Source organism: Rana temporaria, chromosome 13 (assembly GCF_905171775.1).
Source record: "Rana temporaria chromosome 13, aRanTem1.1, whole genome shotgun sequence".
NCBI lineage: Eukaryota > Metazoa > Chordata > Amphibia > Anura > Ranidae > Rana > Rana temporaria.
In genome coordinates, this window is record NC_053501.1 from 113,099,819 (window position 1) to 113,126,952 (window position 27,134).

Genomic DNA, 27,134 nt, shown 5'->3' on the forward strand with positions numbered 1-27,134 from the left:
AAAATTGACCCCTCTACCCGATACTAGGAAACCCAGAATTCCCACCAGGTATGGAATCAAATAAAACACAAAAAAACTGCGCTGCAACACAATAATCTCAAGGCAGCAGCTATCGTGCGAAATACACAATAAACATAAACAAACAAAAAGCCGCACCATGGCGCGGCTTTTTGTTTGTTTATGGAATCAAATATTTAAGAAACTTAGGGAAAAAAAGGCAGATTTCAAGCGTCACACTTTCTAGGAGATAGGGGGTGGATAACAATTGGTATGCTAATACAACAAGGAGGGCAATATGAAATTCCCATATGGCAAGCGAGGCAAATTCGACATTACTTGGAAACTTTGGGATCTGCAGAGAGATATAGGCGAACATGAACAAAGTTTGAGGAATACCGTGAGGGAGTGGAGCCCCTCCCCCACGTGGTCTCTAAAATGTATACACTGGGGTGGATTCAGGTAGGGGCGCACAATTTAAACGGCGGCGCAGCGTATCGTATTTACGCTACGCCGCCGTAACATACAGGAGAAAGTGCTGTATTCACGAAGCACTTGCTCCGTAAGTTGCGGCGGCGTAGCGTAAAAGGGGCCGGCGTAAGCGCGCGTAATTCAAATGATCCGGTAGGGGGCATGGATCATTTAAATTAGGCGCGTTCCCGCGCCGAACGTACTGCGCATGCGCTGTCCCTAAAATTTCCCGACGTGCATTGCGGTAAATGACGTCGCAAGGACGTCATTGGGTTCGACGTGAACATAAATGGCGTCCAGCGCCATTCACGGACGACTTACGCAAACGATGTAAAAATTTTAAATCGCAACGCGGGAACGACGTCCATACTTAACATTGCTGCGCCTCCTAATAGTAGGAGCAGCCTTATGCCGAAAAAGCCTTAACGCAAACAACGTAAAAAACGAACGCCGGGCGCACGTACGTTTGTGAATCGGCGTATCTAAGAAATTAGCATATTCTATGCCGACAACAACGGAAGCGCCCCTAGCGGCCAAAGTTATATTGCACACAGTTATACGCCGCCGCAATCAAGTTACGTGGGAGGAGGAAGCCTATTTTTTCAGTGTAACTGCCTTTGTGAATCGGCGTAACGCTACGCGGGCGTGGAATTCAAATTATGGCGGCGTATCAGGAGATACGCCGCCGCAAAAGGTACCTGAATCTACCCCAATGTTGACTGCACCCCCAGAGGACTTTAACCACTTCCAGACCGCCGCATGTATATGTACGTCGGCAGAATGGCACGTACAGGCACATTGGCGTACCTGTACGTCCCTGCCTAGACGTGGGTCGGGGGTCCGATCGGGACCCCCCCCTGCTACATGCGGCAGTCGGATTCCCGCGGGGAGCGATCCGGGACGACGGCACGGTTATTCGTTTATAGCCGCCCCATCGCGATCGCTCCCTGGAGCTGAAGAACGGGGAGAGCCGTATGTAAACACAGCTTCCCCGTGCTTCACTGTGGCGGCTGCATCGATCGAGTGATCCCTTTTATAGGGAGACTCGATCGATGACGTCAGACCTACAGCCACACCCCCCTACAGTTGTAAACACACACTAGGTGAACCCTAACTCCTACAGCGCCCCCTGTGGTTAACTCCCAAACTGCAACTGTCATTTTCACAATAAACAATGCAATTTAAATGCATTTTTTGCTGTGAAAATGACAATGGTCCCAAAAATGTGTCAAAATTGTCCCAAGTGTCCGCCATAATGTCGCAGTCACGAAAAAAATCGCTGATCGCCGCCAATAGTAGTAAAAAAAATTTTTTTTATAAAAATGCAAAAAAACTATCCCCTATTTTGTAAACGCTATAAATTTTGCACAAACCAATCGATAAACACTTATTGCGATTTTGTTTACCAAAAATAGGTAGAAGAATACTGTAACGGACATATGCATGCTGCCGGGACAGTTATAATCTTCATGCAGGAAGGACTACAAGGAACTGCATGGCTTGTCACAATTAGATGTACCACATTGTATTCTGAGCTCAAAGGGTTAATTGGACAAGTCTATTTCATTACTGAATGCTAATGTACCCTTCGCATAGCTAATGAACTCGCTCTTGTGTGCATCTAACAGCCCCCCTGTGAGGTGTATGCTGATGGGGATTATGTGTGAGTGATAATTGTTTTAAAGGTTAATTGAATTCTATTGAGAAAGGAATGTGCCTGGCCAAAAAATGTTAAGTGGGGTGCGGTGCCGAAGTGTCTAGAGACTGGCCAAGTGATTAATTCAAGGAGATGTCATTGTTTCAGGGGGTCTGTGTTGAAGCCCCCTACTGGGTGAAGGGGGGGCGGAAACTGTCATTGTTCTTGTAACAGTTGTAAGCAGATATAAGCAGGTGAAATATGCCAAATAAAGTCAGTCTGCTTGACTCTGCAAATGTAGCACGTCTCGTTTCTTGGAAGGGCGTTCGATGGGATATACCGGCGGTACTTGCATATCGCAGCTTGCCAGGGAAAAGGACGTCTCCAACGGCTGAGACCCTCACTCCAGTGGGTAGCCGTTACTTTGGTTGGCAGCGGTGGGATGGTCCTTTTATCCAAAGAGCAAGTGCTGAATGGAGTCGCAGTACGCCAGGTTGAAAAGATCCACACTGAAAGATTTATTAGAGAGTCGTGGTAGGAGCGCCAGCAACAGACCACGGAGGGAGCTGATTGCTGAACTGCTGGAGCTGGACGAAATGGATGGATCCATGGAAGGAACAGAGCCCCTTGCACCGGTCAGCGAAGAAGATGTAATTACTGGGATTGTACAGCGGAGATTATCCTTGTATCCAGAAACGTCCGTGGAACTAATCAACCAGCTGTTTCGGGAAGCAAGGGAAGAGATACAAACGAAGAGGGGACAAGAACTGGAACTGGTAAGAGCGAGACAGCCCATTACACCTGCAGTTCCTACCCCCCCACCTGCTGCTACAGGAAAGAAAATACCGTTCACTGCATTTAAAGCTTTTGTAGAAAGTAAGGAGGAAATAGATGGATATTTGGTGGACTTTGAGAGGCAGTGCTCACTACACCAGGTACCACCAGACCAATGGGTCACTATTTTGTCGGGGAAATTGTCGGGCAAAGCCAATGAAGCCTTTCGGGCTTTCGCTCCAGAGGATATTTTACAATATCAGCAAGTTAAAAAGGCGCTGCTAACCCGATATGCCGTAACGCCAGAAGCCTACCGACGGCGCTTCCGGGAGTCCAAGAAGATGGCTGGGACTCCCACATGGAATGGGCCAACCAGTTACAAAGGGTGGCATCCCTTTGGGTCCAAGGGTGCAAGGCCAACACCGGGGAGGAAGTATTGCAACTGTTCCTAATGGAACATTTCTTCCAAGACCTGGCCTCAGACATACAAGACTGGGTACGAGATCGCCGTCCCGCTAACTTAAACGAGGCGGCTCGGCTAGCAGATGAGTACGCGGAGACAAGGAAAGTAAGCCAGGGTACTATGTGGCTGGCTCAGAAGGTAGAACCGCGTACTCCGTCACCCCACGCCCAGAGTTTCGGGCTCCAGTCCCACCACGTCCTCAGGGGCCTAGCAACTACCCCCGGGATTCGCCTATGGTGACGTGCCATCACTGCAGCGACACGGGACATATTGCTCGTTATTGCCCGTTGAGAGCTACAAATAACAATTGGAGACGCACAACACCCAACACAGAGGTCACTCCATCACGTCCCTCTGCGGCCCACTGCCTGGAGACCGAGGGGGTCCCTGAGGAATGTCTGGGAATTTGGTATGAGGCAGACCCAATACAAGCGGCCTCTCCGGATAACCGTCAGCATCACCGTCAGGAGGTACGAGTGAATGGACAAGTAGCACAAGGCCTAAGAGATTCCGGGACTACTATCACTCTGATTCAAAAACATCTGGTAAAGCCAGAGAACGTGTCCACTTGCACAGTTGCCGTCCGGGTCGCAGGGGGTGCTGTATTTCGCGTACCCACCACCCGGGTGCACTTAGACTGGGGAGCCGGGTCAGGAAAGACCACAGTTGGTATCATGGACAACCTACCTGCCGAGGTGGTGCTGGGCAACGACATTGGCCCTCTGACTTCGGCTTATTTACCTACACCTGCTACTGCTTGTCCCGTGACCACCCGCGTTGCTGGAATCAACCCGCTTGCTGCCGAGAACCGGGTAAGACTACCTTCCCCGACATGTACTGTAGATCCGGCACAATATCACAGTCTAAAATGGGTATGTGACAAGTTGGCCAGTGAGAAATCAGAGATTCAACGACACTATGTCATGTATTATGAGATGTCCCGTGGCTTGAACATTGAAATGCACAAACAGGCGGAAATTGTCAAAAGATTAAATGGGATTTGCATCCAGGTGGTGCCGTATCTGTCCCAAGAGCATCAGCAACAGGTTTTGGGAGCCATTGAGAGAGCAAAGCAAGTGACTGTTCCAGAATTGAATTCTATTCTTCACCGTCACCATCAGCTACCGACCTGGTAAGCCAATGGGAAGGCCGACGGACTGTCCAGGCAAACGGAACTTTTACCCTAACAGCAGACCGGACATCCCCAAGTTGATCCGAAAAGGATCAATCCGGGTCTGCCGGAGTGTTCCACAAAAGGGGAGTAGTGTAACGGACATATGCATGCTGCCGGGACAGTTATAATCTTCATGCAGGAAGGACTACAAGGAACTGCATGGCTTGTCACAATTGGATGTACCACATTGTATTCTGAGCTCAAAGGGTTAATTGGACAAGTCTATTTCATTACTGAATGCTAATGTACCCTTCGCATAGCTAATGAACTCGCTCTTGTGTGCATCTAACAGCCCCCCTGTGAGGTGTATGCTGATGGGGATTATGTGTGAGTGATAATTGTTTTAAAGGTTAATTGAATTCTATTGAGAAAGGAATGTGCCTGGCCAGAAAATGTTAAGTGGGGTGCGGTGCCGAAGTGTCTAGAGACTGGCCAAGTGATTAATTCAAGGAGATGTCATTGTTTCAGGGGGTCTGTGTTGAAGCCCCCTACTGGGTGAAGGGGGGGGCGGAAACTGTCATTGTTCTTGTAACAGTTGTAAGCAGATATAAGCAGGTGAAATATGCCAAATAAAGTCAGTCTGCTTGACTCTGCAAACGTAGCACGTCTCGTTTCTTGGAAGGGCGTTCGATGGGATATACCGGCGGTACTTGCATATCGCAGCTTGCCAGGGAAAAGGACGTCTCCAACGGCTGAGACCCTCACACCAGTGGGTAGCCGTTACAAATACCCCTTAAAATCCATACCAGACCGAAGGGTCTGGTATCATCCTGCGCGGGATTCCCCTTCAAGATTCCCCGCACACCAGTCGCTCCGCAAGTCGGATCATCTTGATGCGACTTCTGGTGCGACCTCTATTCAAATCAATGGGCTCCCATAGGGAACCATTGAATTTGAATAGAAACAGAAAAACGCAGCTGAAAACTAGCGCGGCAAAATGTGCATTGAATTCAATGCAAAAAAAAATTGTGGTAAAAACGCTGCTGTTTTTCCTGGCGCCTGTATTAGCTTTACAGCCCGTTTTTTAAAACGGTCATGGAAATGAAGCCTTAATCTTTAGAAATATTGGCGAGAGGACTAAACCTATTTATAATGGGAAAAGGGACAGATTCAATATTGGTGTGATCAATAACTGGGCCAAGGCGAGATGGCCCTGAGGTGTCTACAACACTAGTTGGAAAAGGGACAGTGATGGGGACTAAATCATTGGAAATGGGCAAAGGTGTAGGCCCAGAGGACATGGGCACACTCAGTGTACCAGTTGGAGTTAAATCCATATTAGAAATGAGGGAAGGTGTATTAATCACCACAGGCTGACCAATAGTGGACATATTATTAGCTGAGAATATGTCAGATTGTTTATGTTCATTACTTGTTTTACTGTTTTTGTTGCTCTTAGTATTCATAAAGTGTTTGTTGGAATTCTTTACGATGGCGTAACGTACCGTATTTACGCTACGCCGCCTTAAGTCAGAGAGGCAAGTACTGTATTCACAAAGTACTTGCCTCCTAACTTACGGCGGCGTAGCGTAAATGGGGCCGACGTAAGCGCGCCTAATTCAAATGAGGATGAGGGGGCGTGTTTTATGTTAATGGAGGGTGACCCAACGTGATTGACGTTTTTTAGGAACGGCGCATGCGCGGTCCGTGTACATATCCCAGTGTGCATTGCTCCAAAGTACGCCGCAAGGACGAATTAGTTTTGACGTGAACGTAAATTACATCCAGCCCTATTCACGGACGACTTACACAAACTACATAAAAAATTTCAAATTTTCGACGTGGGAACGACGGCCTTACTTAACATTGACTAAGCCAGCTATTTGATGAAATAACTTTACGACGGAAAACGCCTTACGTAAACGGCGTATCTTTACTGCGACGGACGCATGTAGGTTCGTGAATCGGCGTATCTAGGCATTTACATATTCTACGCCGAACTCAACGGAAGCGCCACCTAGCGGCCAGCCTAAATATTGCACCCTAAGATGCGACGGCGCAGGCTGATGTATTTTAGCTAGGTTTAAGTGTATCTCAGTTTGAGAATACACTTAAACTTACAACGGCGCAGATTCCGAGTTACGTCGGCGTATCTACTGATACGCCGGCGTAACTATTTGTGAATCTGGCTACAAATGTGTATTTGGTGAATTAGACCCTGTGAATCGACTCCACTGAAATATTTTACCCTCTTTATAATTCGTCCTCAAATTTCTTAATTTTATCATCGAGGACTTGATACCATTTCTCAAAAAGGTAGGAAGTGGCAAAGCCACGTGTGATCCTTTCATGTTCACCCACGGCTGCTTTGGCTTTTTCCAACATCCTGTCTCTTTGTTTAAAGACCAGTTGTATCCATTTATTGGTGCAAAATTCTGAGAATAGGCACAAATCCTTAACTAGGTCCTCATCAAGAAAACCGCATTGCTTCATCACTCAGTCCTCTAGGGGTTATTTTGAGGTACAAATATTTCTCCAGGAAGGACTTATACCACCATTGGATACATTCAAATTGCCTAGCATGTTGTAAGGCAAAAAAAAATCTGTCCTCATACTAGGGGTGCAACGAAACACAGTTGATCCGTGATCCGAACGGGTCACCCCCTTCGGATCGGAACACACTGTGATCCGCGGATTGCCGCGGCTCCGGAGCTAGGCCGAAGCCGCGGCCTTTCCTAATGTTATGGCCGCGGCTCCGGAGCTAGGCCGAAGCCGCGGCCTTTCCTAACGTTAAGGCTGCGGCTTCGGCCTACCTCCGGAGCCGCGGCCATAACGCTAGGAAAGGCCGCGGCTTCGGCCTAGCTCCGGAAACACAGGAATAACATTAGGAAAGGCCGCGGCTTCGGCCTAGCTCCGGAGCCACGGCCATCTTGGTACACCCAGCGACGGCCCTCCTCTGTTTACACCCACAGAGGAGGAGCCCGCACTCGTGGGACACACGCTGGGAGTGTATGTACTGCCCGAGGGGGGTCTCTTGCCCTGAGAGGAGGGGGGGCCCTTGCCCTGAGAGGAGGGGGGCCCTCTTGTACTAAGAGGAGGGGGGGTCTCTTGTACTGAGAGGAGGGGAGGGTCTCTTGTACTGAGAGGAGGGGGGGGGTCTCTTGTACCGAGAGGAGGGGGGTGTTTTTTATTTGCCGATCCGAAAAATGATCCGATCCGTGACTGTGACTCCTGATCCGAGGAACGATCCGGACCGTGAGTTTTTTGATCCGTTGCACCCAGGGCTGTGGAGTCGGAGTCGGAGGAAATTTTGGGTACCTGGAGTCGGAGTCGGCAAACAATGCACCGACTCCGACTCCTACTAAATTTAGATTGGAATTAAAAAAAAAAGCAAGTTTAAATGTCCCAATTCACAAAAAGTTATAATTAATGACTTCTCTACTGTAAGAATAAAGACCAATGCATGCAGTGCCTCACGTAACCGCAAAACGAACACGTTAAGTGACCGTGAAGAAGCATGCTTTTCATGTGCTTCACTATATGGCACGCAACACACAATTAGGAGCTGCAATACTTATACTTTCCATAGTGTTGTGTTCTGCTTTTACAGGGAACGCAGCGTCCATGTGTAACCTAGCCTCTCACTGATAAGGGATTAAATAAATATGTTTTTTTGCAGGACTAGAGAGTGAGACACTTGTATAAGTGAAGGGAATGGAGGGCCAATAGTTCAAGACTGAAGCTGTAAACCATTGGAAAAACTGCTGTCATTTAGCTAAGGCTATAAAATCTTGTAAACTCTGATTGTTAGCTTAAACTTCAAACATGACTATGGGATTCTCCTAGGAAAATCATGTTTTAGAATAAATGCCCCTTCCTGGATCCTCCCACTGCCCTATCTTCAGCAGCAGATAAGCACACAAAGGAGAAAGCAGCAGCCCAACTACATAAAACTTTGTTTTCATTGTGTTTGTCTTTTGCTTAAACTGTGCAATACAGTAGACTGTTGGCTTCCCAGCCAGTAGTCCTGTGGTAGGTTGTGTTTCTTTCCCTCAAGGAATGTATAAAATACATTTGCATATTAATACAGAGGAGTCGGAGTCGGGGAGTCGGAGTCGGAAGTACATAAAACTGAGGAGTCGGAGTCTGAGTCGGAACATTTATCTACCGACTCCACAGCCCTGGTTGCACCCCTACCTCATACGGACCTCGAACTCCTCAGTGTGTGGAGGTCAGGGTCCCCTGGTGGTGTCAGTGGAACCAGTCACAGAGGACAAATGAGTGTGAATAGACCCAAAAAAGAAGGCTGGCAATTCTGTCAGAATGCATGTTGCTGGGGAGATGGTAGAGACAGACAAACAAACACACCCAAAGAATTTGTGTATGTATGTATGTATATGTGTATATTGATTTCTATATATATTTTCTTTTTCTTTTTATATTGTTACTATCATAGGTGTGCGCACAGGGTGTGCCAGGTGTGCCCAGGCACACCCTAATCACTCTGTGTAGCATAGATTCCCCCTACTGCCCTAGCTCCCCCCCTTCCTCCCGCACCGCTGCTGGCTTCCCTCCTCTCCTCTCCTGGTGGCTGTAGCTGCGGGGATGTTTTAGGGTCAATAAAGGAAGGGACGGTTTAAATGTAATTTACTGACCCCTTCCCTTTCTGAATGAACACATTGAGCGATCAGTAGTGTGTATTTGAGCTTTGGGGTGCACACCCTAATGCAATGGGCTGCGCACACCTATGGTTACTATTCATTTGATAAAGTGTGTTTAATCCCTTATATGATAATGATTTAACATTAATATTTATTTTTGTTTTTAAATGTTTTTCCATGATATTCATTATGATATCCAGGTATTGGATGATTGGTGGTGGATTGATTGGTTGTCCCACCTTGTGCCTATAAAATTCCTGTTCTTTGCTAGATCTTAAGCGTGTTATCTGAGGAAGGGGTTAAACCCTGGAACATGTAATTGTATACCGCTCAAGCTCCAGCACCTGCTGTGATACTCATCACATCCCCTTCTCTAAACCATTTGATCCATCAGCCTTTGCTGATGTCTGCCTGCGTTCGGAACATGTGCCGTGGCCGGGGAGAAGTTCTGTGGTGTCTGGACACCTTGCAGCTCAGCCTTTCCCCTCCCTGATGTAGCCTGGCTTTGGTTATGGTCACCGCTCCCAGCTGTTGGAAAGTGTTTTCAGGCTTCCCATTTTTGGTCTGCATCCCTTTCTGTCCACAGCCCTCATGGAAGTGGGACAGCCATTTCTCCACCACCTTTGGCCCCATTGCTTGCACTATCACAGTGAGTTTGGCCATTCTGATGATTTTTCTCATTTGTACTGTGTATTGGTTACATTTTATCAGCAATAAACTTTTTTAAATTTCACATGGATTCCATCTTTAATTGATTACTTGCAACCTCCTGGATCTGCTCCTCCCAAATCTGTTTTTGTCTGTTTCTCATTTGGTCATTTACGTGCAGTAGCAGTGGTCCAGTGTGACTTTTATAATTACTTTGGCTCCTTAGTTTACTTTCTGCACTTGGCTCCCTGCTGGAATTTGCCCATTTTGCTGTCGCTGTACACGTTCCTGCCTTCTGCCTGGACCGATGCTCTCCTCTGTGTACCACTGCACTACCAAAACCACAGATAGTCTTTTGTTTACCCTTTGCTCAGCAGAATGTATTTTGGTTTGTAATTGGTATGTACAGTACATGCTATGTGTTAGAAATATCAAGGACCTTCAACAATGTGATAGCTTGGCAGGAATTTATGTGTGTAATTTATGCTCCTAAAATGCCTGGGGGTGCTACTTGGATGTTGATCCTCTGTATGTGGTCAGACTGTGAAAAGTCTCACACATTTGGTATCGCCATACTCAGGAGGAGTAGCAGAATGTATTTTGGGGTGTAATTTTTGCTATGTACATGTTATGTGTTGGAAATATCTTATAAATGGACAACTTTGTGTAAAAAAAAAAAAAAAAAAAAAAAGAACAATGTGTTTTCATTTTTCCCCCACATTTTCCAAAAACTTCAGAAAAAAAATGAACCGTTCAAAAGACTCATTATGCCTCATAGATTATACACTGGGGTGTTTGCTTTCCAAAATGGGTTTATTTTGTGGGCGTTTCCATTGTTCTCCAGGGCCTTCAAAAGTGTGATAGGTAGGAATGTGTAATTTATGCTCCAAGAACGCTTACAGGTGCTACTTGGATTTTGTACCTGTATGTGGCCAGGCTGTGTAAAAGTCTCACACATGTGGTATCACCATACTCAGGAGGGGTAGCAAAATGTTTTTTAGGGTGTCATTTTTGTTATGCACATGCTATGTGTTGGAAATATCTTATAAATGGACAACTTTATGTAAAAAAAAAAAAAAAAAAAATGTACTGTCTGAGAAAAATAACATAATATGACAATTGTGTGTAAAAAAAAAATCTTAATTTTCCCGATAATTTTGGGAAACAAAATTACAACAACTTTAAAAAAAGTAGTAAAATTCCTTCCTGATCCCTTGAGGGCGATCGGGTAGACCCTGGCTCAACTTGCTATGGCGGTTGAGGCGTGGGTCCTTACCTGTTGGAGTTGATGGTTAGGGAAACCTGCTTGTCCCACGTTGTGCGGCCGACAGTCCTGCGGTGTAGGCACTGCAAGTGAGTGGTGCTGGGATGTGGATGGAGGTAAAAAAAAAAGAGTGAGCGGGGGTCGGGTCAGTTTTATGATGTGTTTTAGTGCTATTGGAAGCTGGATGGTGAGGGTTTTCAGGTGAATTTTTACTTTTGTGGACGGTGAATGGGGGGGGGTGAGGAACAGGGTGATCCCTGTTCCTCGGGTGTAGTAAGATGGCCGCCGGAGGTAGCTAGGCCCGAGCCGCGGGCTTTCCTTCCAGGGCAGGCGGCAGTTTGCGCGGGGGGTGTCAGGGAAACGGTCGGGGGAAAACCAGGAGGGGCACCTAAGGCGGTGGGGGGGTCTGGGACCGTGAATTTGCGGCCGTAAGTGAGACTGTGGCACCGGGGGCTGTGCAGCATGCCGCTAGGCCGCAATCGCAGCCGCGGACTTTTCTGAGCGGTCGACGCGGACTGTGGACCGTTAGGGGCTTACCTTCAGTGCTGTGTGCGGTGGATCCCTGAAGCAAAAACAATCACCTGTGGGAGGAAGGTAGGTGAAAATGAGGAGAGGACCGAAGAACCGGCTGGACGGGTGTGTTACAGGCCACAGCCACGGTCTGTCCTGCCTGGCCTGGTGGTCAGTGCATGGGAGGCGTTTGTGGCTGCTGTTGGCTGTTGAATTGGAGGGAGAGAGGACTGGTGGGGGTAGGGGCTGCGTGTGGAGGATCCGTAAAAAGGAGCGATTTTGGGAGCTTGATCCTTGGAGCTTGGATGCATGTGAGCTGCTGAACTTCCTACCTAACCTTCCTCTGGCAGCAGGTGCTACAAACCTTGCTGCAAGCCGGACAGAGGCAAAATGACAATTGGTTAGATCTTCTATGGTGCAGCATCCGACCATCTAATCACCTTGCTGCTTGTAGCTCTGTAAGGTCAGAGCCAAGACCCCACAGACATTGGACCAATCCTGTCACTGCTCTCTGACAGACATTCCATAGATCAGATTCTGCTGCCTCTACTCATCTTTTGATTGTGTGCAATTATCTAATGTGTTCACATAAATACATATAAAGTCTGCATATAGAAAACAAGTCATTCAATAATCTTTCATTTATCTGGAGAAGTTGCTGATAATTCCAATTTAACAGAAATTGTATTAAAGTGGAGTTCCACCCATAAATATAACATTACATCAGTAGTTTTAAAAAAATGTCATTAGTCCTTTACAAATTTTTTTTTTTTTTTTAGATGCCTTCAAAGTGTTGTTGCTAGGCAGAATAGTTAATCTTCCCACTTCCTGCACCTAGGTGCTTAATGCTTCCTAACCTACACCGCACAGACTCCTGGGAATGTAGTGGGTGTAACTTTCCAGGAGTCTGTGCACTCCCCAGTCTCAAAGAATCATGTGACTTGGACAGCACAGGTGCTGAAACCTGATCTGACACCGCTTGTGCAGCACTGAGCATGTGCGAGATCTGCAAGGCTGAAATCCAGGAAGTCATACAGTCTGGCTTCATGATGCCCACACTTAAGATGGCCCCAGTCAATTTCTATTTTATAAAGTGTCTAAATGCTGTAACAACCTAACAAAACGGACCTTAGTTTACAGACTTACTTTACTAGAATACATTAAGCTTGTGTATTACAGGGGTATTTATATTTAAAAAGTGAAATTGTGGCCGGAACTCCGCTTTAATAGTACATTTTTACCTCAAACTCTTGATGTTGTGTAGAGCCGGTATAAGTTTCCTCAATCCTTCACTCTGAATATTACATGACTGTATATTTACTTCTTCTGTCTCTCCACAGGATTGAAGGATAAAAGACAGCACAGAGCAGTCCAGGGGACTGAGGGGGACTTCAGAAAAGTGAACTGTGTTTGATCGAAAACATTGTGACACCAGAGTCGTATTCCTGCTCTCATAGAGATAGTAGAAAACTTTTAGAAGATCTTTCCTTTTATTTGAATATATCTCAGATCTTTGTTCTGGGGTTTTCTTCTGGATCCATGAGATGACATGTCTGGCAGCCTGAGTAGACAATTCTCCCACATGAGACTTTAACATGGATCTAGTAGAAGAGTCTGAGAGACCGCAGAGGAAACGGAGGAATATTTCAGCCCGGCCGTCTTTGTATGTTTTAGTTTTATCAAGTGTTTCCTGTAATCTGTAAGGATTATAATTAATAAAATGGAATAAAGCAGCAAAAAACTCCTGAAGAGTGAGATGTAAGAAGGTGAAATCCACATCAGGAGGCTGACCAGATTCCATCATGAAAGATGAGAAGAGATGATTATCATTTCTCACACTGAATGACTCCAGATGACGCTCATCAAATACAATCATGTGATTCATGACTCCATGTTCTGCCATCCACCCAATAGAGGTCAGCAGATCCCGGTCAGTGTGACCACGATCTCTATTCTGGCTGTGATTGGCCAGAATGTTGGAGACAAAAGTCACAAAGAGTTGTGTCACTGTTTTGGGTAATGATGTCATCAGCTGATCAGTGATTGGTTGGGCTCTGAAGCACATTGATAACACTGTACAGATGATCCAGCAGTATGATGGGATATAACAGAAAGTGTACAGCGTGTCATTCTCCTGCACATGATGAAAAGCCTTTCCTGACAATTCCTCATTTCCAAAGAAATTATTAAAGAAGGTCAGTCTGTCTTCATGGAGAAATCCCATGATCTCAGCTATTCTCTGGAAAACACCGGTATCCACTGATGCCAGTCTGGTTGGGCGGCTGGTCATCAGTACAGAGCAACCCTCAAGAAGTTTTTGCCTCACCAAACTGACCACAATCTCACCACATTTTGTCCTGTAAGCAAAGAGTCTACTTGATCTGAAATCCATTTGGTGAATACTTTCATCTAATCCATCAAATATAAACAGAAGTCTCTCTGGATCTTGTAAAATATTTCCAATCTGACTCTCCAGATACGGATATTGATGAAGAATCATCTCCTCCAAGCTGACCTCTCCCAGTCTATTAAGGTCCCGGAATCTGAAGAAGAAGAGAAAGGCAAATCTCTGGTAGTGTTTTCCGGTCACCCAGTCATAGACAAACTTCTGCATCATTGTGGTCTTCCCTATTCCTGGCACTCCGCTCACCATTACTGCATGTGGTGCACAATGTGACTGGTGGTTCCATCGGAACAGCTTGTTGGGGGAAATGTGTTCCAGTTTAGTTTGTGTTTCCTTCAAGCATTCCTCATGTTTTACCCCAGTCTGTATTAGCTCATTCTGGGGACGTTCCCTGAACTGATCGATGGAGACTACAACCATGTTCACATAACGCTCATTGATGAGGAATCTTTGTGGTTCTAGGGTAGTTCCTGGGGGTCTATGCTCCACTAGAGTCTCAGTCTTCTCCATCAGATGTTGTTTGTGCTTTTTCTGAATATCTGGGAATATAATGAAAATATTATAAGGCTAAGTTTAAAGCAGAAATTAAACAATGTAATGTTTAGTCCAAGCAAAACTTTGTCATATTCTGAGCATAAATCTTTAGGAATATACATATAATTTTAGCTTATTGATACAAGTAGTAAGCAGGCTTAAATACCTAAAGCTGAACTCCAGGAATTAGGCCACTTTAAAAATGTACAGGTGTGAAGGAATGCAATGAGCATAATGATAAATTAGAAAATGTCTATTCTCTATGTATCTTTATTATACTATAAAGTCTATATTGCTTTTTCATTTATATGTAGCGCTACCCCATTCAGGAGCCGCTGGTTAGATGTGGGATCTGCATAAGTTAAGTTACCTTTGATGTGTCTAGGGAAATTGATGGTAGCAACTGTGAGAGCAGTAACGGAATGTCCAAGCCAATGGTTGACGTTTTCTAAGTGCTTTATTTTCGGTCCAACATCGACCAACAGTCAACTTGAGGTAGACAGGATAGATTGGTGAAAAGAATAACTTTGCAGATTCAGGCTATGGATAACGAGCAGAAGCAGTCCTGCTTCTAGAGTATATTCTTTCCTCCCCGTCGCCACTCCAGCCGGAGTGGGTGCAGTGCACCTGGACAGGCCTCTCCCACAGGCCTGGCAGCCAGAGTGTCACTGAGAATGCTGAGAAGGAACAAGTCTCTGCTACCGACTTGGCTCTAGTAAATTGGTAAAGGCCTCTGCCACAGGTCCGATACTTGAGTGCAATAGAGCATATCCTTTCAGTTAGTTTCCCTTGAAGTGTAGGGACCCAGCAAGTCACTGGGGCCCCTCTGCAACTCAGTTGCTCTGAGCCATGAGGGCCCAGAGTAAGGAACTCCGCATAGAACGGGCCCCGGCCAGGTAGGCCATAGTGGTGGGGCCCGTGACGTGCGCACACCCTGAAGGTGGGTGCCGCACCCGGAACCAGAAACCTGCGAAGAACCCCAAAAAATGGCGTCTGCCACAGATATACCCTCCCCCAGCATGCCCCGCGAGGAAAACACCCCTCCAATTGGCTGCTGGGGAAAAGTGGCTCTGCCTGAATCCCTTTGGCGCCACCTGCCGCCCAGAGATGAAACTGCCTCCCTGGAGCACAGAATGACCCACAGGATAATTCAGGGCTGACAGCAGTCTAATTTAACATAAATCGACCTGGGTGAGAGCAAATAAGTCTCTCACCCCACTAAATTTACAAATAGCGTCCCTTCTGAAAGTAAGGGGGCGCTACATATACCACTGCTGTAATCCTTCCTTACTCAAATCAGCTCCTAATAACACCCCTCCCAAACATGGCGAATGCCTCCCTCTCCCACACAGCTTTAGGAATGCGGAGGTGAAGACACATCAGAGGGCCGGCTAAGATCGACACCCCATCTTTGTATTCTTCTTGTATCTCGGCCAATTAGATGCGCTTTCTAGTTCACATTAACATAATAGTGACGTATCATGCTGTATGTAGAAGTTTGTCTTGCCTGCAATAAAGCAGAGATAACGGTGTAGTTCTACTGAGACGGTTGTATCAGTGAGTTATTCCTGCGTGCACGCTAGTTATCTGAACTTTTAATTTGGAACAGCAGTAGAATCCATATTAACCCCTTTGTGGTTAATGAAACTATCACAAATGTCGCCCAACGTGGCGCTCCAGGTTTTTGACTGAAGGAAGTCCGCAATCTAAAGGCTGAGCTGCCGATCGGGACAGACGAATACAGGGACTGCGCACCCCTGGGTATGGTAGGTGTTTATATATATATATTATATATTTACCACTGTACAAAAATTTGCTCTGTCTAAATTGGCAATTGGCTTGTGTCGGCTTCCTGAGTGTCAACAAAGAGGCAGGTAATTTTTTATATCTCGCCTGGGCAGGGGCGGACTGGCCCGGGATGCAAAGTGGACATTTCCCCCCAGGCCGTCCCGATTGATATGCAAAACGGCAGCGGCTGTCGCTGCCGTTTTTTTTTTTTTTTTTTGATGAAGTCGGCCAGATGCTGGGACGTAAACAAACACAGTAGTCGGCAACCATACAAAAGCCCTGTGATTGGCCGGACAGGGTCATGTGCAGCCGCACGCTGCGGAATTCTGGGACATGTAGTCATGATGTGAGGCTTGCATCATGAGTCATGATCCGAGCCTCGCATCATGACTACATATCCCAGAATTCCACAGCGTACGGCCGCACATGACCCTGTCTGGCCAATCACAGGGCATTTGTGTTGCGAGCGCCCTGCAAATCATCGGCGGAGGCGGAGCTGGTCACGTGTGGATGCGGCCAAGCTCGACTGGTCGTAACCACTTGCTGCTGGAGTCCCGCCTCTCGGCCTAGGGCGCTGTGTATTTCTGAGGTCTCTGCCTCATCTACCCCCCCCCATTTCAGCCATCCTCCTCTGTCAAACCACCTCCTCTATGTCAGCCCACCCCCCCCTTTGTCAACCCACCTCCCCTCTGTCAGCCCACCCATCCTCTGTCAGCCCACCTCTCCTCTGTCAGCCCACCCCCTCTGTCAGCCCACCCCTCCTCTGTCAGCTCCCCTCTGTCAGCCCACCCCCCCCTCTGTCAGCCCACCCCCCCTCTGTCAGCCCCCACCCCCTCTCAGCCCACTCCTCCTCTGCCAACCCATCTCCCCTCTGTCAGCCTACCTCCTTCTCAGCCTACCCCCCTCTCAGCCCACTCCTCCTCTGCCAACCCATCTCCCCTCTCTCAGCCTACCCCCCTCTCAGCCCACCCCCCTCTCAGCCCACCCCTCCTCTGTCAGCCCACAGCCCACCCACCTTTGTCAGCCCACTCCTCCTCTGTCAGCCCACTCCTCCTCTGTCAGCCCACCCCTCCTCTGTCAGCTCCCCTCTGTCAGTCCCCCCCTCTAAGCCCACTCCTCCTCTGTCAGCCCACCCCCCCTGTCAGCCCACCCCTCCCTCTGTCAGCCCACTCCCCCTCTGTCAGCCCACCTCCCTCTCTGTCAGCCCATCCCCCCTGTCAGCTCCCCTCTGTCAGCCCCCATCCCCTCTTAGCCCACTCCTCTCTGTCAGTCCACTCCTCCTCCGTCAGCCCACCCCCCTCCTCTCTCTCCGCCCACCCCCTCTCTGACAGCCCACCCCCTCCTCTATCAGCCCATCCTCCCTTTGTCAGCCCACCCCCTCTCTGTCAGCCACAGCAGGGAGCCAGGCCAGCCACCTGCAGCAGGGTGCATTGCCCCAGCCAGCCAGCCAGCCACCCACCCACCCACCCACTGACCCACAGCAGGGAGCCAGGCCAGCCACCCACCCACAGCAGAGAGCACCGTGCAAGCCAGCCACTGACCCACAGCAGGGAGCCAGGCCAGTCACCCACCCACAGCAGGGAGCACCGTGCAAGCCAGTCACTGACCCACAGCAGGGAGCCAGGCCAGCCACCCACAGCAGGGTGCACCGTGCAAGCCAGCCACTGACCCACCCACTGACCCACAGCAGGGAGCCAGGCCAGTCACCCCCAGCAGGCTGCACCGTGTCAGCCAGCCACCGACCCACCCACCCACAGCAGGGAGCCAGGCCAGCCACCCACTGCAGGCTGCACCATGTCAGCCAGCCACCGACCCACCCACTGACCCACAGCAGGGAGGCATGCCAGCCACCCACCCACAGCAGGCTGCACCGTGCAAGCCAGCCACCGACCCACAGCAGGGAGCCAGGCCAGCCACCCACAGCAGGGTGCACCATGCAAGCCAGCCACTGACCCAACCACTCACCCACAGCAGGGAGCCAGGCCAGTCACCCACAGCAGGCTGCACCGTGTCAGACAGCCACCGACCCACCCACTGACTCACGGCAGAAAGCCAGGCCAGCCACCAACAGCAGGGTGCCAGGCAGCCACCCACAGAAGCCAGCCACCCACAGCAGGGCCATGGTGCCAGCCACCCATGGTGACTTATCCACAGCAGGGCCAGGGTGCCAGCCAGCCACCCACGGTGACCCACCCACACCAGGAAACCAGCCAGCCACAACGGGGTGCCAGCCAACCACCCACAGGAGCCAACCAGCCACAGTGACCCACCCACAGCAGGGAGCCAGCCAGCCACCCACAGGAGCAAACCAACCACAGTGACTATCCACAGCAGGATGTCAGCCACCCACGGTGACCCACCCATACCAGGGATCCAGCCAGCCACAGCAGTGTGCCAGCCAGCCACCAACAGGTGCCAGCTAGCCACCCACAGGAACCAGCCACAGAGAACGTGGGAGCCAGCCAGCCACAGAGGATGTGGGAGCCAGCCACAGCTACAGCACCCACAGTTAAGGTAAGAGTAGCGCTACAATTTTAGTTCTACTTTGTGAGAGGTTGGGCAGGGGTGAGAGTCATGGCACACAGAGGGGGTCCCATTAGACTCTGCTGTAGTCTCTAATGGGGCCTAGATGAGACACTTTCTAACAGACTGTCCATGAGACACTGTTAGAAAAACACCCCCCTCCAGGTCCCATTAGACTTTTTTTTTTTAAAGGTAGCACTTTGTACAAATTGAAGGGGCGGGCCAGGGGTGGGTCATGATAAGGCCAGGAATGGGTCATGGGCAGGGCCTGACAGGGGGCCCTTGCTTTATTTGGTCTGGAGGCCCTGGGTGTTGTCAGTCCACCCCTGGGCAGCAAGGTGCGCCAAGGAGTTGGGACCCACATGACTGGCTTGGGCTGCAAGTTTACTTGACCCTAGGACAGGAGCATCACTTCACACCCCCAAGGAGGCCATGCAAGGACCTGCTGAGCTGGCACTGGCAAGGGCAGCTGCATTCACTGAGGTGAGAGACCCTGACACCCGCAGCTGAATCCCACATCCCATCTACCCCCATACACCCTATTTACCCTTCCCCAGGCCAGTGCCAACCCAGCAAACCTAAAAATCGCCCTCAACACTGTGGGTCCTGCTGGGAGCTGGCCATGGCCAGCAGGACCCACAGGCCTGTGGGTCCTGTTGGCCACTGACCTATGGGTCCAGCTGGCCTTTAGCCTAGGGTAACCAGAGGACACTGTCCCTGGACCAAGTCTGTCCCTGTTTTGTTCCTGCTTTGCAGGGCCAATTGGGAGCGAGTGCACCGCGAGATGGGGAAGTGGGAGGGCGCCCAGGGTTTGTGCCCATTGGGCTGCCTCGGAGGGGGAGCACCACCAGATTTCACAGAGCGGGGATCTCCCACTTACCTGGCGGCCACTGTCATACGAAGTCCCACCTCCTGGACTGACTCCTGTGATAGACAGAACACTGATGATATCCATCATGGAAGCGGCCACGCTGGGTAAGTGGGAGATCTCCACTCTGTGTAATCCGGCTGCTCTCCTCTCTAATCCCCAGGCACTGGTGAGGCTGTGCTGATGGGCAATGGTGAGGCTGCGCTGATGGGCACTGGGTATGGTGAGCTTATTCGGTGGTTCAAAGGGCCACTTGACTGGACTTGCCCCCCAGGCCTAAGGCTGTCAGCCCTCCCCTGCGCCTGGGGCTGTTTTAACGAACCTGCTGTTGGATTTCTACTGTCTGTATTTGTTTAAAGCGGATGTGCCATGGGAAAAAAATATTAAAAGCCAGCAGCTACAAATACTGCAGCTGCTGACTTTTAATATTAGGACACTTACCTGTCCTGGAGTCCAGCGCCGATCGCAGCAGAGGACGAGCGATCGCTCGTCTCTCTGCTGCTCCCCCCGCCATCCACGCTGAGGGAACCAGGAAGTGAAGCGCTGTGGCTTCACTGCCCGGTTCCCTACGGCGCATGCGCGAGTCGCGCCGTGCCCGCCGATTGGCTCCCGCTGTGTGCTGGGAGCCGAGTGTTCCCAGCACACAACAGGGGGGCGACGGGATGTGACGGAATGCCCGTCTTTTGCCCGTGAATGCCGGGCCGGAAGTGGGTGCAAATACCTGTCTTTAGACAGGTATCTGCACCCCCCTCCCCCTGAAAGGTGTCAAATGTGACACCGGAGGGGGGGAGGGTTCCGATCAGCGGGACTCCACTTTAGGGTGGAGAACCGCTTTAATGTTTGTATGGTTCAGTTTCCGCTGTCCTTTAAATTTGCAAATTCAGCAAGCTGAAAGTTGTTGCAATTGATTACTCTGACCCAGGAGGTCAAAGCTCATTTGCCTCTGGGAAGACGGGTAGGTGTCCAGGAGGTTTTGCCTTACAGGACAGGGAACTTTGCAACAAATGTCTTTTTAGACGAGTTTCTCAGGGTTAATGGTTAACCCATGAGGGTGTATCTCAGCTGTTGATGCTTTTGCGACTTGACAGGCAGCAGGTGTTATGTTTTGTTCTCATTGTGTTTGTGTGTTCTGAGATTAAACGTACATTAACCAGTGAAAGAGGGCATAGGGAAAAGCTAGAACAAATGAAAAGAGCCCCCCACCCTTGCGTTCTTGTTTTAGAAAGAGGGGGAGGGTGGATCAGGATGTCTTATCATGGATAGATTCCTGTGTATAATAAATGTTCACCCTTGACTAGATATGAAATCACTAGTGTAGCATGTGATGAGATGTAAGGAAACAGCAAGGAAAGAATTTGGAAGTGGAATGCACTGCAAGTGGACAGAAGGTAGAAGGTTGAAAATATGAACAAGGTTTGTTGGATGTGAAACAAGTACATTGTAAAGAGGACAGAAGTTACTCAAGCGTTGCTTGTTGTAATGAAAGTTTGTGAATTGGAAGACTGTCAGACTGAAGATAAAGGAATTCTATGTGCTTACTGCAAGTATCGGAATGTTGGTTTTGTGTTGCGAGAATATTGAACAAAGGCGAAGAAAGATGGCGATTGTTTTGTATATGTTTATCACAAACCTCATGTTTCCAACCCCACCCCCCCTATGGAATCTGGAAGAAGGGAGGGACAACTCTGCCCTACCCCGACTCAGGTACAACCCACTGTGACAACTTCCTGTGGCAGCCATCTTAGTGCACCCACATCCTCATTTCTTGTCCAGCCCAGTGCACTTCCTCCCGGCAGCCATCTTAGTGCACCCATGCTCTCACTTCCTACCCAGCCCAGTGCACTTCCTGCAGGTGGCCATCCAAGGCCTCTACCCAGCTCTTCCTCTTCCAAACCTGTTTGGCTCCTACCATACTCCTGTCTTCCCCAATACGGAAGTGTCACCTTCACAGGCCGGATATGTTCTCAGAGAGAATATCAAACGCAGAGGCGGCTCTCTAATTAGGCAAATGAGGCGGCCGCCTAAGGCCTCGCACTCACAGGGGCCTCGCGGCCGCCTCATTTGCCTCTCAGGCTTCAAGCCTATCTGTAACAGCTGTGCGGGCACACAAGCAGCCGAGCTGCTCCTTCAGACCACGCCGCTCATCTGGCATCTCCCTCCGCGTCTGGCCGGCTGCCTATTCGGGCCGGACGGCGGAAACTATCCCTGCCTTTGTGACATTCTGTGAAGGGAAAGGAGGAGCTCCGGTGGATCATGGATCCCATCCCCAGCACCTGTTGCAGCCTGACCGACCGCCCAGAGAAAACGTGAGTACCTGGCCGGCCGCACCGCACCCCTGTGTGCCTGGATAGAAGAAGCGGCGGGCCGGGGACAGCTGCACATGGAGGAACTGATCTTTCCATATTCTTTCTGCAGCCGCAGAATGGCCGCTTCTTCTACAGGCGTTCATTGGCTGCAGAAAGAATATGGAAAGATAAGTTCCTCCATGTGCAGCTGTCCCTGGCCCGCCGCTCCTCCTATCCAGGCACACAGGGGTGAGGTGCGGTGCGGCCGGGTATTCACGTTCTCTCTGGGCGGTCAGCCAGGCTGCAACAGGCGCTGTGATGGGATCCATCCACCGGAGCTCCTCTCTGATACCCATGCTAGCTGGCTCCCGCACTGTGCTGTGCAGTACCCCCCACTGCTCCCCCATGCCCCCCCCCCACTGTGCTCCCCAGTCCCCCCACTCCTTCCCAGCTCCCCCCTTGCTCTCTCCCCACTGTGCTGTGCAGTACCCCCCACAGGTCCCCAGCTCTCCCCCCACTGTACTGTGCAGTACCCCCCACTGCTCCCCAGCTCTCCCCCCAACTGTGCTGTCAAGTCCCCCCCCACTGTGCTGTCCAGCCCCCCCACTGCTCCCCAGCTACCCCCTTGCTCTCTCCCCACTGTGCTGTGCAGTACCCCCCACTGTTCCCCAGTTCTCCCCCCAACTGTGCTGTCAAGTACCCCCACTGTGCTGTTCAGCCCCCCCCCCACTGCTCCCCAGCTCCCCCCACTGTGCTGTCCAGTCCCCCCCACTGCTCCCCCATGTTCTCCCCCCCACTGTGCTGTCCAGTCCCCCCCCCCCCCACTGCTCCCTCCATGCTCCCCCCCACTGCTCCCCAGCTCCCCCCATGCTCTCCCCCCACTGTGCTGTCCAGTCCCCCCACTGCTCCCCAGCTCCCCCCATGCTCTATCCCCACTGTGCTGTGCAGTCCCTCCACTGCTCATCAGCTCCCCCATGCTCCCCCCCACAGTGGTCCCCAGTCCCCCCCCACTGCTCCCCAGCTCCCCCTTGCTCTCTCCCCACTGTGCTGTGCAGTACCCCCCACTGCTCCCAAGCTCTCCCCCCACTGTGCTGTCCAGCCCCCCCACTGCTCCCCAGCTCCCCCCCACTGTGCTGTCCAGTCCCCCCCCACTGCTCCCCCATGCTTTCCCCCCCACTGTGCTGTCCAGTCCCCCCACTGCTCCCCCCACTGTGCTGTCCAGTCCCCCATTGCTCCCCCCATGCTCCCCCCACTGTGCTGTCCAGTCCCCCTACTGCTCCCCAGCTCCCCCATGCTCCATCCCACTGTGCTGTCCAGTCCCCCCACTGCTCCCCAGCCCCATCATGCTGTCCCCCCCCACTGTGCTGTCCAGTCCCCCCCATGCTCTCCCCCCACTGTGCTGTCCAGTCCCCCCACTGCTCCCCAGCTCCCCCATGCTCTCCACCCCCCACTTTGCTGTCCAGTCGTCGTCCCCCACTACTCTCCACCTCCCCCCAGTGCTCTGTGCTCCCTGGCTTCCCCACAATGATATCCCCCCACAGTGCTCTCTGGTCCTCCCTGTCTCCCCCCATACTATTCCCCTGTGCTCCTTGGCTCCCCCAACAGTTCTCTTCAGCCCCTCAGAGCTCTCTGCTCCCCCCATGCTCTCTAACCCCCCCCCAGTTCTGCCTGCACCCCCAGTGTTCTCTGCCCCCTGTGTTGTCCAGTTCCCCCCGTGCTCCCTGGCTCCCCCTGTGCTTTCCTCTTCCCTGTGCTCTCTTGCTGCCCCCCCACAGTGCTCTCCAGCCTCCACAGTGCTCTCCAGCTCTCCCCTTGTGCTTTCCAGCCCCCACTTTTCTCCCTGGCTCCCACTATGCTAACCAGCTTCCCCCCCCCCCAGTGCTTTCCAACTTACCACACCCCCCTGTGCTCCCTGGCTCCCCTAATGCTCTCCACCACACTGTGTTATCCACCTCCCCTGTGCACTCCATCCCCCACCCTCCCTATGCTCTTCTGCCCCTCCCCCAGTGCTCTCTCCCCCGCCAGGCTCTCCACTTCCGCCAGTGCACCCCCCTCTGGTGCTCTCAGCCCCAATCCCGTGCTCTCCGTCACCCCTGTTTTCTTTTCTGGCCCCCCTCACCCCCAGGCCGCTTTGCTAGGTTCCCCCCTCTTTTCCTTTCGGCTGCTGCTGGGGTCTCTCAGGCTGGGGAGCAGGGAAGGAACCTCTATCATGGGCTGCTCAGTCTATATTTTGTCCCAGTCTGGGCCTGGCGGGCAAATTGAGCAGCGAGGCTTGCAAGGATAGAGGACAGGCTGACTGGGGCCGGAAAATGAGGACGGGTGGAAGGTAAAGGTGACCAGGGACCACTCCATCTCACAGCAAACAGGTCTTCTGGAAGGAGCAGGACACTGTCCCCACCCAGAATGAGAACTGACCCTGCCTGCTGCTGGCCATCATGAACATCCTGCTGGCATGGAAGGTACCGTACCAAGCATCACACACAGCTTCCCACAAACAGGCACTGCAGACTGGGATATGGTACATGGAGGGGCTGCAGACAGGGATGGGGCTAGAGATCTCCCTCTCCCTCTCTCCCTCCCCTTCTCTCTCCCCTTCTCCTCTCTCTCCCCTTCTCCTCTCTCCCCTTCTCCTCGCTCTCCCCCTTCTCCTCGCTCTCCCCCTTCTCCTTGCTCTCCCCCTTCTCTCTCTCTCCCCCTTCTCTCTCTCTCCCCTCCCTCCCCCTTCTCTCTCTCTCCCCCCTCCCTCCCCTCCTTCTCTCTCTCCCTCTCCCCCCCTCCTTCTCTCTCTCCCTCTCCCCCTTCTCTCTCTCTCCCTCCCCTCCTTCTCTCTCTCCTCTCCTCTCTCCCCCCTCTCCTCCCTCCCCTCCCCTCCCTCCTTCTCTCTCTCCCTCCCCTCCCTCTCTCCCTGCCCTCCCTCTCTCCCTCTCTCTCCTCTCTCCCCCTTCTCTCTCTCTCCCTCTTCTCTCTCTCTCCCCTCTCTCCTTCTCTCTCTCCCCCTTCTCTCTCTTTCCCCCCTCTCTCTCCCTCCCCCTATCTCTCTCTCTCTCTCTCTCTCCCCTCCCTCCCTCTATCACAATTCAATTCAATTTCAATTCAAATAAGCTTTATTGGCAGGACCAAATACATCTCTCTCTTCCTCACTCTCTCCCTTCCCCTCTCTCTCTCTCTCTCTCTTCCTCCTCTCTCTTCCTTTCTCTCTTCCTCTCCTCCTCCCTCATTTTCCTCTCCCTCCCCCTCTCCCTCCCTCTCTCCCTCTTTGCACTGGGATCCCCCCACTCTCCCTCCTCTGTGGATGTGACACCCCCTTCCCATTCTCCCAAGGCACTGGGGAAAATCCTAGAGGGGTTGTCACCTTTGCTGGGTCCCAGATGTTGTATTGGCTGCATATGTCTGATGGGTGAGGAGGGTGCCCTGGAAGTGGTGCTGATCGCCTGTGTGCTAGATCCACGCATTTTTCTGCAGCCATTTTTACTTGCTTGAATTTATTTTTTATCCATTATGGGCGTGAGTGGGGCCTCGTGTCAAAATTTTGCCTAAGGCCTCACAAAGCCTAGAGCCGCCTCTGATCAAACATATGCTGACAACCATAAAGAACAGTACCCTTTGTCAGTCCCCGCAACAACAACAATCTCAGTTGCCAAAAGGGGCACCGGTGATGTATGTCGCTTTTACCCCATCACAAGCAGCGGCCTTAGTGACAAGGCTGCCTGATCCGGAGAAACAGCCAATGCCCTTCTACCGCAGGATGGTGCAGATACAAGAAACGCACTCAGCTGCTTGGAGAGATTTGATCAGCTTATGCCAAATTAAAGCAGGACATGTTTTTTTTGGCCGGTCATGCAGGCGGCCTTCAATGATGCCTGCTTGACAGTGGCACTTCCTGTTCCGCAGGTGTGGAATTCTGTGTCCAACTCCACGAATGGGCAAAAGAGAAATTGACGGATCAGGCCACCACCATCCAAGATATTACCCAAGATGAAGGGGAGTCTGTGAAGAAGTATGATGCCAGACTCGTACAAGCCTTTGATGATCTGGGCTTCTCTCGCCATGAAAAGGCACACACGCGTTATCAACTGTTTTTGTCTCAGGGCTCAGAGAGGATACCAGAAAAGGCCTGATGGTGACTCTATGTAAGATGTCCAAACTACTGTTGGTGGCCAGAGTTATAGAAAATCAACGTCCCTCATGGTGGCCCATGATGAAGAGAATGTAGAGCCCCAAGACATCCCAGACAAGACACGGACCCCCGTGAAGAACATCAGCAACCACCACCACGCCCCAACTCTCGCTAGGAAATGGGCAAACCTGCGTCACCCCTTATGACAGTGTCCTCTACCTGTCCCATGAATTTGCTCGGAGCTGATGTGCAGTCCAGACTACAGGCCTCAATCATTTTCACGCCTGAAGGAGGAGTGCAGCTACATACTCCCTTATCCTTAGATAACTTATCTGCCTTGTGTTCTCTGCTTCTCATGATGATACTTCATGAAGCAATACCTCCAAGTACAATACCACAAGAAGTACTTGACAGAATCCCTACGTGCCTATGGTCCACGGGACCGGAAGACATTGGTCATTTGAAAGTGCCTCAAGTTTTAGTCACGCTCAAGGAGGGAGCATCATTGCCTCGGAAACCACAATACCCCTTGAAGCCAGCTCAATCCACAGCTATCTCAACACAGGTCGAGACTCTTGTGTCCAATGGAGCTCTGATACCCTGTACTTCTGAATGCAATACACCCTTGTTTCCAGTGAAGAAACAGACCCCAAGAGGAGAACCAGAGAAATACAGAATGATCCAAGACCTCCGAGAAGTTAATTAAGCCACAGTGTTGAACACCCCAATTGTGCCAAATATCCAAGCCAGTTTGCCAAAGCCATAACTTCAATACTTGATACATGGCAAAAAGAACACCCTGCAGTAATGCTTCTCATATATGTGGACGACCTTCTTCGCTGCACAGATGACCAACCCACTGCAGAAGAAAATTCAGAAAGTCTACTATGCTACCCTGCGGAACAAGGCTGTAAGGCCTCCAAAGCCAAAATACAGTGGTTTTCCAAGACAGTCACCTTTTTGGGCCACTGCATTTCCAAGGGCACAAGACATATCACATCGGACCGAGTGGCTGCTATCCAGGACATTCCCCAACCACAGGCCATTAAACAACTGCATGCTTTTCTTGGGCTCATA

General features: G+C 50.8%; 1 protein-coding gene across 1 annotated transcript in view; it reads right to left on the minus strand.

Annotated features, from left to right (window-relative positions):
* Window positions 1–27,134, minus strand: part of LOC120920162 (NACHT, LRR and PYD domains-containing protein 12-like) — a 487,778-nt gene that overhangs the window by 343,772 nt on the left and 116,872 nt on the right. Inside the window, exon 7 of the mRNA XM_040332082.1 lies at window positions 12,780–14,481. Within this exon, the coding sequence (XP_040188016.1) occupies window positions 12,780–14,481 (1,702 nt within the window). The remainder of the gene's footprint in view (window positions 1–12,779; window positions 14,482–27,134) is intronic.